This window comes from Pseudoliparis swirei, chromosome 10 (genome assembly GCF_029220125.1).
Source record: "Pseudoliparis swirei isolate HS2019 ecotype Mariana Trench chromosome 10, NWPU_hadal_v1, whole genome shotgun sequence".
Taxonomy (NCBI): Eukaryota; Metazoa; Chordata; class Actinopteri; order Perciformes; family Liparidae; genus Pseudoliparis; species Pseudoliparis swirei.
This window is the reverse complement of record NC_079397.1, coordinates 15,320,409-15,335,347: the sequence shown is the minus strand read 5'-3', so window position 1 is coordinate 15,335,347 and position 14,939 is coordinate 15,320,409. Positions and strand designations below refer to the sequence as shown.

General features: G+C 42.8%; 1 protein-coding gene across 7 annotated transcripts in view; it reads left to right on the top strand.

The window, feature by feature from the left end:
• Positions 1-14,939, top strand: part of LOC130200328 (pleckstrin homology domain-containing family A member 5-like) — a 114,943-nt gene that overhangs the window by 99,644 nt on the left and 360 nt on the right. For 6 of the 7 annotated variants that reach the window (XM_056424524.1, XM_056424523.1, XM_056424522.1 and 3 more), the window contains 10 exons: positions 1,047-1,148; positions 4,535-4,643; positions 4,942-4,988; positions 8,377-8,536; positions 9,915-10,036; positions 10,144-10,335; positions 10,621-10,758; positions 11,527-11,589; positions 12,646-12,791; positions 13,655-13,827. In XM_056424524.1, coding sequence (XP_056280499.1) covers positions 1,047-1,148; positions 4,535-4,643; positions 4,942-4,988; positions 8,377-8,536; positions 9,915-10,036; positions 10,144-10,335; positions 10,621-10,758; positions 11,527-11,589; positions 12,646-12,791; positions 13,655-13,827 — 1,252 coding nt within the window. The remainder of the gene's footprint in view (positions 1-1,046; positions 1,149-4,534; positions 4,644-4,941; positions 4,989-8,376; positions 8,537-9,914; positions 10,037-10,143; positions 10,336-10,620; positions 10,759-11,526; positions 11,590-12,645; positions 12,792-13,654; positions 13,828-14,939) is intronic. The other variant, XM_056424521.1, reaches the window with a different exon arrangement.

The following is a 14,939-nucleotide window of genomic DNA, read 5'->3' as shown; positions in this document are numbered from 1 at the left end:
AATGAACAGACACATATACAACAGTTAGACAAATACAACAATATGATCATACATACATACACATACATACACACACATATATATACACACACATATATATAAACACATACACACACATATACAAACACACACACACACACACACACACATATATACACACATATATACAAACACATATACACATATATATAAACACACACACAACACATATACAACAATATATAAACATATACACACACATATATATTATGTGAAACACACATACACACATATGACACATACATATACATATATACATACAAACACACATATATACACATATATACACACATATAATACAAATATATATATATATAAATACATACACAACACACACATATATATAAATATATATATTTTATATAAACATATATACACACATATACATTATATATATAAATAAATAATTATACACATATTATATATATATATATATAAAGAATTATATAAAAATATATATAATATATATTATAAATATATATATATATATAAATATATATATATATATATAACACATATGACATATATATACAAATATATATAACACATAAATATATATATATACATATATCTATATATATATATACATATATATATATATATACATATATACATATACATATATATATACACACACATATATATACACATATATATATAAATATATATATATACAACACACATACACACAGCACACATATAACACATACACACATACGCACGTATACACACACACATACACAGATTACATACATACACACATGCATACACACACTCACATACACATAATTTAATACACACACACACACACACACACATATATATATATGGTACACACACACATAACATACAAACAATGTATACCACAAACACACACATACACATACACACATACACACATATACATACACATGCATACACACATACGCACACATACATACACACACACACACACACACGCACACACACATCAGTGACACTGCTGCTGGCTGCTGTCCTGGTTCCAGGAGTCGGAGCGTTCCTGGAGGGAGTACGACAGGATGGGGGCAGATGTCACTCTGGCCAAGTCCAACCTGCTGGAGCAGCTGGAGGCCCTGGGCAGCCCACAGGTACCCCCCCCCCCACACACACACACACACACACACTTTGGTTTCAAGTTTCAAGTTTTTATTGTCACATCCCCTTTTATACAAGTATAATCGGTTCGTGAAATTCTTATGTGCAAAACTCCCGACAACAGTAGCAGACTAAAAAAAGAATAAGAATGAGAATAAACTATACAATATCCACACACAAAAAAGAAGAAAGTATTAACAATATATATAAAACAATGTAATAGAATATACATCATGGCAATATATATATATAAAACAATGTAATAAAATATACACTTTTTGAGACTATATATATATATATGTATATACATACAATATATATATACAATATATATATATATAAACAATGTAATAAAATATACACCATGGCCATAGATATTCACAGAATATGTTCTGGTGTGTAGTGTTAATGAGGGTCTCAGTCCTTGTTCAGCAGCCTGATGGCCTGACTGAAGAAGCTGTCCCTCAGTCTGTTTGTGCGACACTTGATACTGCGGTATCGCCTGCCTGACGGTAGAAGGGTGAACAGTTTGTGGCCGGGGTGGTTATTGTCTTTCATCATCCGTTTGGCCCTGGCCACGCACCGCCTGGTGTATATGTCCAGGATGGAGGCTCACCTCCAACGATGTATTGTGCCGACCGCACCACCCTCTGTAGTGCCCGACGCTCCAGGGCGGTGCAGTTCCCGCACCAGACGGTGATGCAACCTGTCAGAACACATTCGATGGTACTGGTGTAGAATGTTCTGAGGATGCGGGGGCCATGTTGAATTTCCTCAGTCGCCTAAGGAAATACAGGCGTTGTTGGGCCCTTTTCACCACGTGAGTGGTGTGCGTGGTCCATGTGAGGTCCTCGGAGATGTGCTCGCCCAGGAACTTGTTGCTGCTGACCCTCTCTACTGCAACGCCGGTTATGGAGATGGGGTGTGCACTCCTCTCCGCATCCTGTAGTCCACGATCAGCTCCTTGGTCTTCTTGTCGTTGAGGACGAGGCTGTTCTCCTGGCACCACTGTACCAGTGATCCAACCTCCTCCCTATAGGCTGTCTCGTCGTCGTCGGTGATCAGCCCCAACACTGTTGTGTCGTCAGCAAACTTGATGATGACGTTGGGCTGTGCATGGCCGTGCAGTCGTGGGTGTACAGGAGTAGAGGAGAGGGCTCAACACGCATCCCTGAGGGGCTCCCGTGTTGAGGTCAGCGGCTCTGAGGTGGTACCGCCATCCTCACCACCTGGCGGCGGCCCGACAGGAAGTCCAGTATCCAGCTGCACATGGTAGAGTGCAGGCCTAGACCTCTGAGCTTGGTGTCGAGCTTGGCGGGAACAATAGTGTTGAGCAGCTGAGCTGTAGTCCACAACCAGCATTCGCACACAACAGTTCCTCCCCTCCAGGTGGGAAAGGCCGGTGTGAAGTGCCATGGCAATTGCGTCGTCGGTGGATCTGTTTTGACGATATGCAAATTGCGATGGGTCCAGCGGCAGGCAACATGGAACAAATGAAGTCCTTGACCAACCTCTCGAAGCATTTACTGACAATCGAGGTGAGGGCTACGGGTCTCCAGTCATTCAGGCAGGTTACCTTGGGGTGTTTGGGGACAGGCACAATGGTGGACATCTTGAAGCTCTCAGGAACAACAGCCTGGGACAGGGAGAGGTTGAAGATGTCTGCGAAGACTCCTGCCAACTGGTCTGCACATGCTCTGAGGCGCGCCGCGGGATGTGGTCGGGACCTGCCGCCTTCCGGATGTCCACCGGCTTGAAGGCTCTGCGCACGTCAGCCTCTGAGATGATCAGCAGGCTGGTCTCCTCAGGCGGCGCTGCCTTCGGGCTGCCGTTCACGTCGAACCGAGCAAAGAATGTATTTAGCTCGCCTGGGAGGGAGGTAGAGGAGTTCTCTTCACCGCTGATTCTCCCTCTGAAGTCCGTGATTGTCTGTGGCCCTTCCACACACCTCTCACGTCATGGCTCTTGAGCTTTTCCTCCCACCTTGTTCCTGAACTCCCGCTTGGCAGAGCCGATGGTCTTCACGGAGGTCGTGGCGGGCTCTTTTGTATTCCGCCATATTCCCGAGTCAAAGGCGGTGTTACGCGGCGAGTGCAGCGCGAACATCGCCATTTATCCACGGTTTCTGGTTGGGATAAATCCGAACCGACTTGGTAGGAACAACGTCATCTATGCATTTCTTGATGAACCCGGTGACTGAGGACGCGTACTCACTGGCGTTGTTGTCCGAGCGACCTGAACATATCCCAGTCAGCACGTTCAAAACAGTCCTGTAGCATAGACTCCGATTGGTCCGACCAGCGTTGCACTTCCTTCACAGCGATTGGTTGCTGCTTAAGCCTCTGCCTGTAGGCGGGAGTAGTTGGATGGAGCGGTGGTCCGATTTGCGAGCGGTGGGTGGAGGAGGGCTTTGTATCCATCCCGGAAGGGAGTGTAGCAGTGGTCGAGAATCCGCTCCCCCCGCGTGTTGCTTGTTATGTGTTGGTAGAACCGGAGAACTTTCTTCAGGTTCGCTTTGTTGAAGTCCCCGCCACAATGAAAGCAGCCTCGGGTGTGCCGACTCCTGCTCGCTGATCGCCCGTAGAGTTCCTTCAGCGCTATGTCGTGTTAGCTTGAGGCGGAATGTACACAGCAGTTACGGTGACTGCTGTAAACTCCCAGTAGCCAGAATGGTCGACACATGAGCATTAGGTACTCCAGGTCCGGGGAACAGAACGACTTGAGAGTATGTACATGACTTTGGTTGCACCAAGATCTGTTTATCATGAGACATACCCCCTCCACGATCTTTACCAGAGAGAGTCTTTGTTCTGTCCGCGGTGGATGGAAAATCCTGCCGGCTCGATGGCTGAGTCGGTAACCTCCTCGACATCCATGTCTCCGTAAGGCAGATGATGCAGTTGTCCTTAGTTTCCCGGTGGAATTGAATACGAGCCTGTAGCTCGCATAGCTTATTGTCCAAAGACTGTACATTTGCCAGTAAAATGGTGGGTAGTGGGGTCGATTGGCTCGGCGTCTCAGCCTAACCAGCACGCCAGCTCGCTTCCCCTCCGTCGGCGACGTTTGCGTGAGATCGCGCCTAAAATGGACGGAGATAGTTCCGCTACTGTTCCTGGCGGGACGTCCGAGTAAGAGTTGAAAAACTCTGGTAGGCGGCGAGCAACTGCCGATCCAATCTCCAGAAGTGTGCATCTGTCGTACGTTAACTGGCTGCTAACGTTTTGTGCAAAAATAGTCGCAATAAAAAGAATAAATAACAAAAAACTACTACAAAATCCGGGAGCTCGCAACACAGCCGCCATCACGTACGGCGCCATATCTTTGGGGTGGTGTTCAAGCTTTTAACAGCATATATATATATGTGTGTGTGTGTCCTCAGACAGAACCTCCTAGCCAGCGGCACATCCAGATCCAGAAGGAGCTGTGGAGGATCCAGGACGTGATGGAGGCGCTGGCCAAGAATAAGCCCCAGCGGAGCACAGACAGCAGTGAGACACCAGTGACACTTACAGCAGCAATGTGGAGCACTTAATGTCATCGAGTCGCGTGTAGAGAACTACAGTAACAATAGTTTCAGGTTATTGTGCGCCAATGGAAACATAGTTGTGAATGTAAGATTCCATATCTGGAAATAAATCCCTCTAAATCTTAAACACTGTTCCTTTCAGTGACATTCTCCGATTTAATTTCATATTTATCTGATGGTTTACATCACGTCATGCTTTTTCAAATGTCTTTTATCATCGAAGATATTACAAGTTCTTCTCTCCATATTATCTTATTCAGCAGGTTTACCTGGTTCCAAACCGCTCTCCAGTCTACAGAAGGATGAGGTAAGGCACACACACACAGCACACACACACACACATTCACACCACTCTCAGCTTTCAGATCTTAATTAGCGTCTTAAAAGTCCTTTCGGAGACAGAATGAGTCTGTGATTTTGGTATGGAAAGCAACCGTCATCTTCATCATAAAGGCCGAGCGGGTATCCCAGAGACACCTGCTGCAGGCTAACAAGAGTTACATGAAGCACATGGCCAGGAGCTAATTAATAGCAGTTTGCAAGAGCCAATAAAAGACAAGATTTAACTAGTACACTCACTGAGACATGGACATGCAGCTAAGGCTCTAACCAGTGTTTCCATTGATTTTCTTCTGACTGGTTTCACTTAATTCAGCTTGATACAAATCTTCAAACGCGCTTGACGTACCGAATCTGTGAACGGTTTTGCCAAATACAGGCAGTTGGTAATGCGGCACTTTTTAAATGTGTATTCCAAGATACAGTCAGATTGATGACTAACTTTGTGTGGCGCCTTTAAGAGCCATTTTGTTTGTTTTTTGTTTTGTTGGACCTCCCACCACTAGGGGGCGATGGCCACTGTCAATTAAGACAGAGACTAACATAAACAGCCGGGGCACTAGGGCCAGGTGTTGCTAGATTGGTAGGAGCACACCGTTTTTTGACAGTGGAAGAACAGGTGACTTGTGTTTTTGATTTCTTACATTTTTTGGGAATAGACAAATGGGTTTGGACAAGGAACGTATAAATATTGGTTCATAAATAAATAACCTTTCACATTACAAACCGGACATTGCATCTGTTTATTGTCTGCGTCAAAACTAAACCTCCAAGCAACCATAGTGACGTTTTTTGATCGGCAACGGGCTCTGCTGCGCCCATCATTGCCTTTAACCTGTTGAGCTCAGGTAACAGCTCTGAGCCGTGGTGCGTTCAGGCTCAACACAAAGCCAATGCTGGTCTTATCGGTGCAAGTTTGACCACTGGCCTTTGTGTTTGTGATTGGTACATGCAGACGTTACTCTCTGCAGCTCCCATCGTCTTTCAGCTCATTGGTCAGAACATAAGTCCAGCAGCAGCTGTTGGTCCGGTCCAGTCGGAGCGTTTGATTTCCTTAGCGTGAGACCGTCTGTGTTCACCGTCAACAGGCAGTCGCGACGCTGCCGCCGCCCCTCGGTCCTCTCGAGGAGGACGACGGCGTGCCCCCCCGCCCGCCCCTCCCCCAGTACTACGATTCGTCGGAGCGCCCCCCTCGCGTGCCCCCCCACCAATCACACCCCGGCGGCCGCCTGCCCCCCCACATGCACCGCCCCGAGGACCGCAAAGCCGGCGGCGCCAGGAACGGAGTGCACAGCGTAAGAACCACCGAGAAACCTTCATGCCCCCCCCCCCCCCCCACCACACATATCTGCTCCCTCCGTCCGCATCTCTGCTCCACCATGACCTGAAGATTCTGTGGGCTCACGGACATTTTTACATCCATGTGCATCGTTTTCATCATCTCCAATCCGCCCTTGATCCACACTAAGGAGACTTATTCCTTAACGAGTTGGACTCATGTCGGTGTTGTTTCGCTTCCTCCCCCTACCCCTTCGATTCCATGCTCCATCCAGCCGTCACTGTCATAATCAGACCAATTCTGGTCCCTACGTGGATTCATGTGTGGAATTCCATTCTTATGAGGGTGATGTTTTACATATGTGTTTTGAATGTCTTGCTCATTCAAAAGTACTTTTTACAGCACCATTTATTCCTGTGCTATGTGCTCATTGGTGCTATAAAGAGCCATCCATCCATTATCTGTAAACTATGCTATTCAGTCACGGGTTATAAATAGCCAATGCAAGGAATGCTATTTCATAAATAAATGCTAAAATACGACTTTTCCATGTAAAGCTATGAGTTTATTGTCAAATTAAATATGACCTATTAAGGAATTTCTCAAAAATGTTCTAGTTAACTTACAGCTATTATCTTAAACTATCATACATTTCCATGTAAAATTACAACTATCTCATAAAGACTCCCAGTACATTTTGGATTTGTACTTATATTAACAGCATTAAGCAGTCAGGATCGGGCCCTCGCACCTTCACCCGCCTGTCAGGTTCACCGGTGTGCAGATTGGACATTCTTGGACATTTTTACAACTTCCTGTTTCATGGAGGATTGCCAGAATGGCTTCCATTCCACAGCAAGATTGTTCCATGAAAACTCAAAGAGTTTGTTAGCGTTGCGTTGTGAAGGTCTGTGGATGGTCCTGACCAAACTCGAGGTAGATCTAGTTCATTCTGTAGGAAGACTTCTTTAGGACTGCCTCAAATTGCACATGGAAGGACATGGCTGACTTATTGTTGGGTTTATGGTCTACTTTTACATATGCACATGTTCATACACCAACCAAATTATATACAGCCACGTGCAAGAAGAAGGTAGGACTTTGACTCTGGGTGTTATTGAGCCAATTTGCCCCACCAGAGCTCAAGAGCCAAATTAAATATGTATTTTCACCTATTTTGAGCATGTGCACAATCTCAAGCACCCCAACGATGCACTCAAAGACTACAAATATAAAGCTTACTAATAATCTATTCAATTTCAACGATCCAGACATCCACAATCCATTAAACAGAAGGAGGAAGAGAAGCTTCACAGACTGGCTGCTGATTGGTGCTCGGGCCCAAATCATCCACATCGACATTCTGTACTCATTCTATCAAATACATTATACCTCCATGCAGATATGGCAACAAAAGAACCCCTGCGTGTGTGAGTGTGTGTGTGAGTGTGAGTGTGAAAGTGAGTGTGTGGTGGAGGAGGTGTGAGTGAGTGTGGAGTGAGGAGTGTGAGTGTGTGAGTATGTGAGGTGGAGTGTGTGAGTGTGGTGTGATGTGGTGTGTGAGTGTGTGAGTGTGTGAGTGTGAGTGTGAGTATGTGAGTGTGTGAGTGTGTGAGTGTGAGTGTGTGTGTGTGAGTGTGTGTGAGTATGTGAGTGTGTGAGTGAGTGTGTGAGTGTGTGTGTGTGTGTGTGAGTGTGTGTGTGTGGTGAGTGTGAGTGTGAGTGGAGTGTGAGTGTGAGTGTGAGTGTGAGTGTGAGTGTGGAGGTGAGTGGGAGTGTGAGTGTGTGTGTGTGTGTGAGGTGTGAGGAGTGTGTGTGTGTGTGTGGTGAGTGTGTGTGTGTGTGTGTGTGTGTGTGTGTGAGTGTGAGTGTGTGTGTGAGTGTGTGTGAGTGAGTGTGTGTGTGTGAGTGTGTGTGTGTGTGTGTGTGTGTGTGTGTGTGTGTGAGTGTGAGTGTGTGTGTGTGTGTGTGTGTGTGTGTGAGTGTGTGTGTGTGAGTGAGTGAGTGTGAGTGTGTGTGTGTGTGTGTGTGTGTGTGTGTGTGTGTGCTCTGACCCTGCGTGATCTCTTCCTCACAGCAAGCTCCAGACTACCGGCTTTATAAGAGCGAGCCTGAGCTGACCACGGTGAAGGAGGAAGTGGACGAGGCCAACAGTGAAGACAAGGACAAGTCCGAGAGCCCTGCTGAGAGTAAGGACACATCGAAGGACACTTCAGCTGCTAAAGGTAGCTCCAGACGTATGTAAAGCTGATGCTCAGACACTAATCTGATATTCAGCAGTGAGTGTAAGACATTGTTATGCTCCACAAACTCCCTTTATTAGTTTAGAAGCCACAACATGTTTGCATTTGTAATAATTTATTTGATTCTGCCAACATAAATAGTTCCGCAAGTGGATAGTTGCTAAGCAACACGTGAACATTTTCCCATTGTTTCCAGCTTTCAGAATATTTCGCAACTCATTATAATACTACGACTCATAAATGTAACTTATATAGCGCTTTTTAAGGTACTCAAAGACGCAGCTACAGGGAGCAATTTATTGTTAAGTGTCTTGCTCAAAGACACATTGACTAGGGCGGGGATTGAACCGCCAACCCCCTGATTGAGAAACAGACTTGCAAACCACTGACCCACAGTCGCCCCCAAAAGATGTATTATGAATCACAAATACACAATATGCTTATATAAAGATATCCACTCCATGCCATGAGATTCCGGGAAGGTTTCTGCATGCCGGTGGCTCTCGTGCTGTGGTGTGTGTACGACGTGTGCCTCTTTGCACATCCCGGGTAACATCTGGGACAGCTGTTTTACTTCCAGGCTAGTATATATTGCAGTATGCAATAAATAAATGCATAAATAAATACAGGAATAAATAAATAAAATGCTTAAATAAATGTATAAATACATACAAGAATAAATAAATATAAGTTATACCTGAACAGGACATTTATTCCTAAATTTGTTTATTTATTTATACATTTATTTAAGCATTTATTTATTTATTCTTGTATTTATTCATGCATTTATTTATACTTAATTCATTTTCTGTCCTCCTTATTTATATGTATATATAAATACATATATACATATGTATATATACATATGTATACACATATATATACATATATATATACACACACATATATGTATATATATATTATTTTGTTCTTATTGTACTTATAGCAGTGAAAATAAAGTTGATCCATACTTCTGTTACTGCACGGAAACACTTCTAAAACATATATATATATATATATATGAATATATATAAATAAATACATATATATTTATATACATGTATATATATTCACATATATATACACACATATACATACACACGTATATATATAGATTTCGTATTTTGTTCTTATTGTATTTGTAGCAGTGAAAATAAAGTTGATCCATTCTTCCGCACGGAAACACTTCTAAAATAATTTTAAAATAACACGGTCCTGATGAACAGCCACGATGTCCCTGAACGTCTCGTGTGTTCTTTAACAACACGTCTTGTACCTATTGTGAAATTAACCATGTTGAATGAGCAATCAGCCCGACGCCGTGTGTGCTATCGTGGAAGTGACATCATCCCTTCCATCTCTATCCCAACAGTGCCTCTCTATCCAGTGGGCATCATTTCTCCCAGGACCAAATCTCCCATGAGCCCCCCAGAGTCCTCCACCATTGCCTCCTACGTCACCATGAGGAAGACCAAGAAGCCCGAATCCAGATGTGTAGGTTTTTGTCCTCAGCATCATCAGAGACAAAATATTCTTTCGATAAAATGTTAAGATTTCTGCTCAACGAAAGATAAGTAACACGGATTCTTGTCCTGGTCCAGGACCGCCCGAGGAGTTCGGTGGATCAGACGGGGCTGGGGGAGAGAGAGGCGGGGCGAACGAGAATGAGCGTGGAGGAGCAGCAGGAGAGGATGAGGAGGAACCAGCAGGCCTCCTCACTCCGGGAGAAGAAGAGGGAAACGCCATCCCGCTCGCCCTCCTTCAGCAAAGACAACCATTTACTTATCCAGCAGGTGATGTCACACACACTTATACACACACACACATATACAAAAAGAGATATGTATATATACACACATATATATATATACACATATATATATCTATATACACACATATATATACACACATATATACATATATATACAGTATATATATATATACATATATATATATACACATACACATATAACCTTTATTGTTTCAGCTTAGAAACTAGCTATTGTGCTTACCTTTGAATTCTGTCAAATATTTGTGTGTGTGGGTGTGTGTGTGTGTCTGTCTGTGTGTGTGAGCAGAGCCGGGTCCAGGCGGAGGGGGCGTGTGCAGACCCTGTGGAGCTGGAGGCGGCTCTGCAGCAACTGAAGGAGGCTCACATGGAGGAGAGCAGGGCGGATGCTGAGGCTGTAGAGACTCACACAGAACGTGCACCTCAGGTTCATAAGATATTTATTTTTCTTTCAGTAATTGTATATTTCACACTGTTCTGACTACCAGTTTTCATCAAAAACAAATGCAAACCTAAAAATACTAAATTTATTTAAAAAGCATTTCAAATGTTGATTAAGTTGTATTTTTTTTGTTTTATATTCTTGATGCATATGAAAAAGAAAAGTATGTGCACACTACACATAGATGCACAGGCATACAATCATACAAAATAGTAAATAAAGTATCAATACAATATATTAATATAATTAAGGGTAAAATGCCAATACCTAAACACATATTTATAATTTGGTTGTATTAACTGCAAAGACAGTATCACATTATCAACATTTTACACGGTAATAGTAAGACTATTTTTCATTGAAAAATTCAAATTGGCATTTCTATACTTTTTATATATTTATTTTTTTCAACATTGCTATGGATTAGATTAGGGTTGGTTATGAAATGACACTACATTTCATTTAGCTGACGCTATTATCCAAAAAGTGCTGCATTTCTTTTTATGTAAAAAAATTATCAATAAAGAATTTATTGCATTTTTTAAAAGTAAACATATAATCCAAGAAAAAAGTGCTGCATTTCTTTTTATTTAATTAGAAAAATAATCAAGAAAAAAAAAAGTGCTGCATTTATTTTTATTTTTTATTTTGCATCCACGGTATAGTAGGAAAAGATAATGACGGATGAGATGCACTTTTCTAATGATCACTGTACAAACAGATTATATGACAAGATTTGGTTTCGATCTCTAGGAGGTGCAGCGTGAAAGGGACGCGACCCTGCAGAGTGTGAACGAGCCGCAGGCTGACCATGAGGTACTGCCAGGAAGCACCGTGGGAGGGGCACTTCCTGAAACTGCTTCTATTCCTTTTCACTTTTGCTTTTCCCTTGAAAGTAAAAAAAAAAGATAGGTCTAGTGCTATTCTTTATCTTGACTTATTATCAACAAAGTCTGTTATGCCGGCCAGGTTCTGCCACACAGCAGATAGTCTGCTGTTGTGGTAGAAATCTTCTGAGTGTAGTCTGGGAAGTTTAAGGGGTTTCTCTCCAGGTTGATAGCGGGGGTCTGGGCTACTTTTCACCCGAGGTCCTCTAGGATGGGCTCAGATCAGAAACCATGACCTTGTGGTTTTGGAGCAGCCAGTCACGGTACTCTGGAGGCCCTTTTTGGTTTTGATGGTGATCAGTGTTGAACCGACAGATGAACGAGAAGGCTATTGTGCTTTCCCATTCAATTCAGTTTATTTTATATAGAAGTCTACAATCATCTTATTGGTCTTGGCTGCATTCAGCTGTCACACCATTCCACAAACTCACTAAGAACGAGCCTGGAAATGAGAACAATCTGTATTCAGGCTGAACATCAGGGGTGAGAGGACTCAGCCCTGGGGGGAGGATATGTGCTGGAGGCTGGAGAGCCTTCTGTTGACCAGACAGGAGCTCTATGAATGATGTCTGTGGAGCAGCAGCGCCTGTTGATATATATATATATACACATATATATGCATACATATGTAAATGTATGTACATATAAAAAGATAACACAAACAGACAGGAAACACTCAACAACGATGCCAACATCCTCCTTGGTGTCCTGCTCGACTGCCATTCTATAGCAGTCAGAAAAAATAATATTATGTCATTACTTATTCTGTCAGTCACTTGTTGTTTTAACATTCATCCACCTACTAGTATATTTTTAAATGTGACTTATTTCCTCACATATTTTTTTGTATTTATGTACTCATCCACTCACTGACCTCTGTTGTCAGACATGTCAAATGCTGTATGCCGACATAATGAATTGTTTGTCAATATCCATTTCTCTGTCACGGTCATCATCTCTTTGTGTTCCAATTCAATGTGTTCAGCTGTGTGAGAGCCAGAGGGTCGTGATTCTGGACCTGGGCACACAGCCTCGGCGTGTGGAGATCATCAACCTTCAGCCTTTTGAGGACGAAGAAAGCCGAGAGCAAGATCTGACCAGCTCGCCCACAAACACCACCACTGAAAACAGGTGTCTGCGTGTGTGTGTGTGTGTGTGTGTGTGTGTGTGTGTGTTATGCCATCCGATATTGACGTCACCTACCTTCATCGGTGCGTAGGGCTGGACCAGTTTGCAGAACACATCGTATGATATTAGCACGGCAAGTTGATTGATCGCCGTCGGTATTGAGTCGTTCCGGTGGAAGTGGTGGGAAACAGGAAGATGATGTTGTCCATCATCCCTCCCAGTCGACCACAAAATACTTAAAACCTGTGCTATATAAATATTTGATATTGCAGTTGTCGTGGAGTCTTTACCGTTTTTTATTATTGTTTATTGATCGTTTATTTGCTTTGTTTGTTTTGATCTTGTTCCTTTTTTACTCTCTTGTCTCTTGTTTGCACCTTACTGCTGTGAAAACGTACATGTCCCCGATGCGAGACTCATAAAGGATTATCTTATCAAGTGTCATCCATAAAGGAAGTCCCATCAGTACCGTTGGGTCCTTATGATGATGAACAGATGAACATCGTATCCAGAGGGGATATTCACTCTGTCCTGTATGGTACTGATGCTCCTGTCCAGAGCCGCATCAGAACCGTTGGTACCTTACAGACATGATACCTGCTGATTTAATGCACTCAAATATGCATAAATATACAGATGAGCAATACCAGGCCACAGCGATGACTCGTGTGAACTCGGGAAGACTTTATTTATGGAGGTGCATATGCGCAGGTTCATGCACGGTCCTTGTCTAAAAAACACAATGATGTCAAAATTCGAATCCAAACTTGGCCATCTATGGTATCTTTTGTTTTCTATAAGCCCAAAAAGGATTGAAGGAGTAAATGTGGCAGAGTGTGACCCCATTCTGCTTCTGCTGATTGTAGCTTCCAGACTCCGGAGGCCGAGACGCCGAGCCCAGAGCCGAGGGACGAGGAACCGGACGTAACGCAGCGAACCGCCGGAGAGGAGAGGCTGGAGAAGAGGTTGGATTCCTCCAAGCAGCTGACCACAGACGACAAGAAAGCCAAGAACAACAACAACAACAACATGTTGGCTTGTAAGTTACCTTTCCTTCCCAAATGACCCTTCACGGGAAAAAAGGGAAGAAACCTTCAGGAGAGCAACAGAGGAGGATCCCTCTCCAGGATGGACAGAACAATAGATGTCATGTGACCAGAAGGACAGATTTAGAAATTAAACACATTCAATGAATATGACAGAGTGTATGACAATTGAAATGCTCCCAATCTGGAATCTGCACTTTTAAAGACGCTCTGACATAACACAGCATGATGTGGTCTTCCAAAGTACATGAATGGGATAATGACATGAAGAGTTATCATCCTGTGCTTACACATGTGGGGTTTAATTTGTCGGTTCATGGCATAATACGTAATAAATTAGTCGAATACAATAGAAGATGTTTAAAAAATAATATATCAGACATTGTGGAATTTTTTTCAGAATTTATTGCCAAACATTTTTTTTGATGGGCCAAGTACAGAAAAAGAAATGGAGTTACGGGTTGTGGAATGACACGCCTCTATAAAATCAGCATCCTCCAGTGGGTAAAAGTCATGGAAGGAAAATGTAATCTTAGAAGACAGACATTGAGTGTTTATACTGTATGAAACACAAATGTATTGTATCACCTCAAACCGTAGCTTAATAAAACCAACATAACTTGACGAATATCCAACATTTACTACCTATCGGCTTCCAAGTCTGAGTAATTGTTGCCCAAAAATAATAAGCAAAGCCAACGGAATCAGTCACATATTCATTATTCCACCCAGTCCAATCTGTTTTTTTAAAGACATATAACGTTTATTTTTACAATCAATTCAATTTACAATTCAATTTATTTTGTATAGCCCAAAATCACGAGTTAAAAAATCAGCCTCAGAGGGCGTTACAATCTGTACACATACAACATCCCTGTCCCAGGACATCTCTCCCCAAAATCATCCGTGACTGCACCGAACTCTCGTTTAAATCACTAATCAAAACCCACCTGTTCAAAACTGCTTTTAATGTGTGATTGTGTGCTCTGAACGTTCTTATTTGCTTTTATCGTTTGTTTTTTGTAATTTTTAATGCATAGATTTTAGGATTTTTAAAATTATGTGTTGTAAAGCGTCTTTGAGAATTATGAAAAGCGCTATAGAA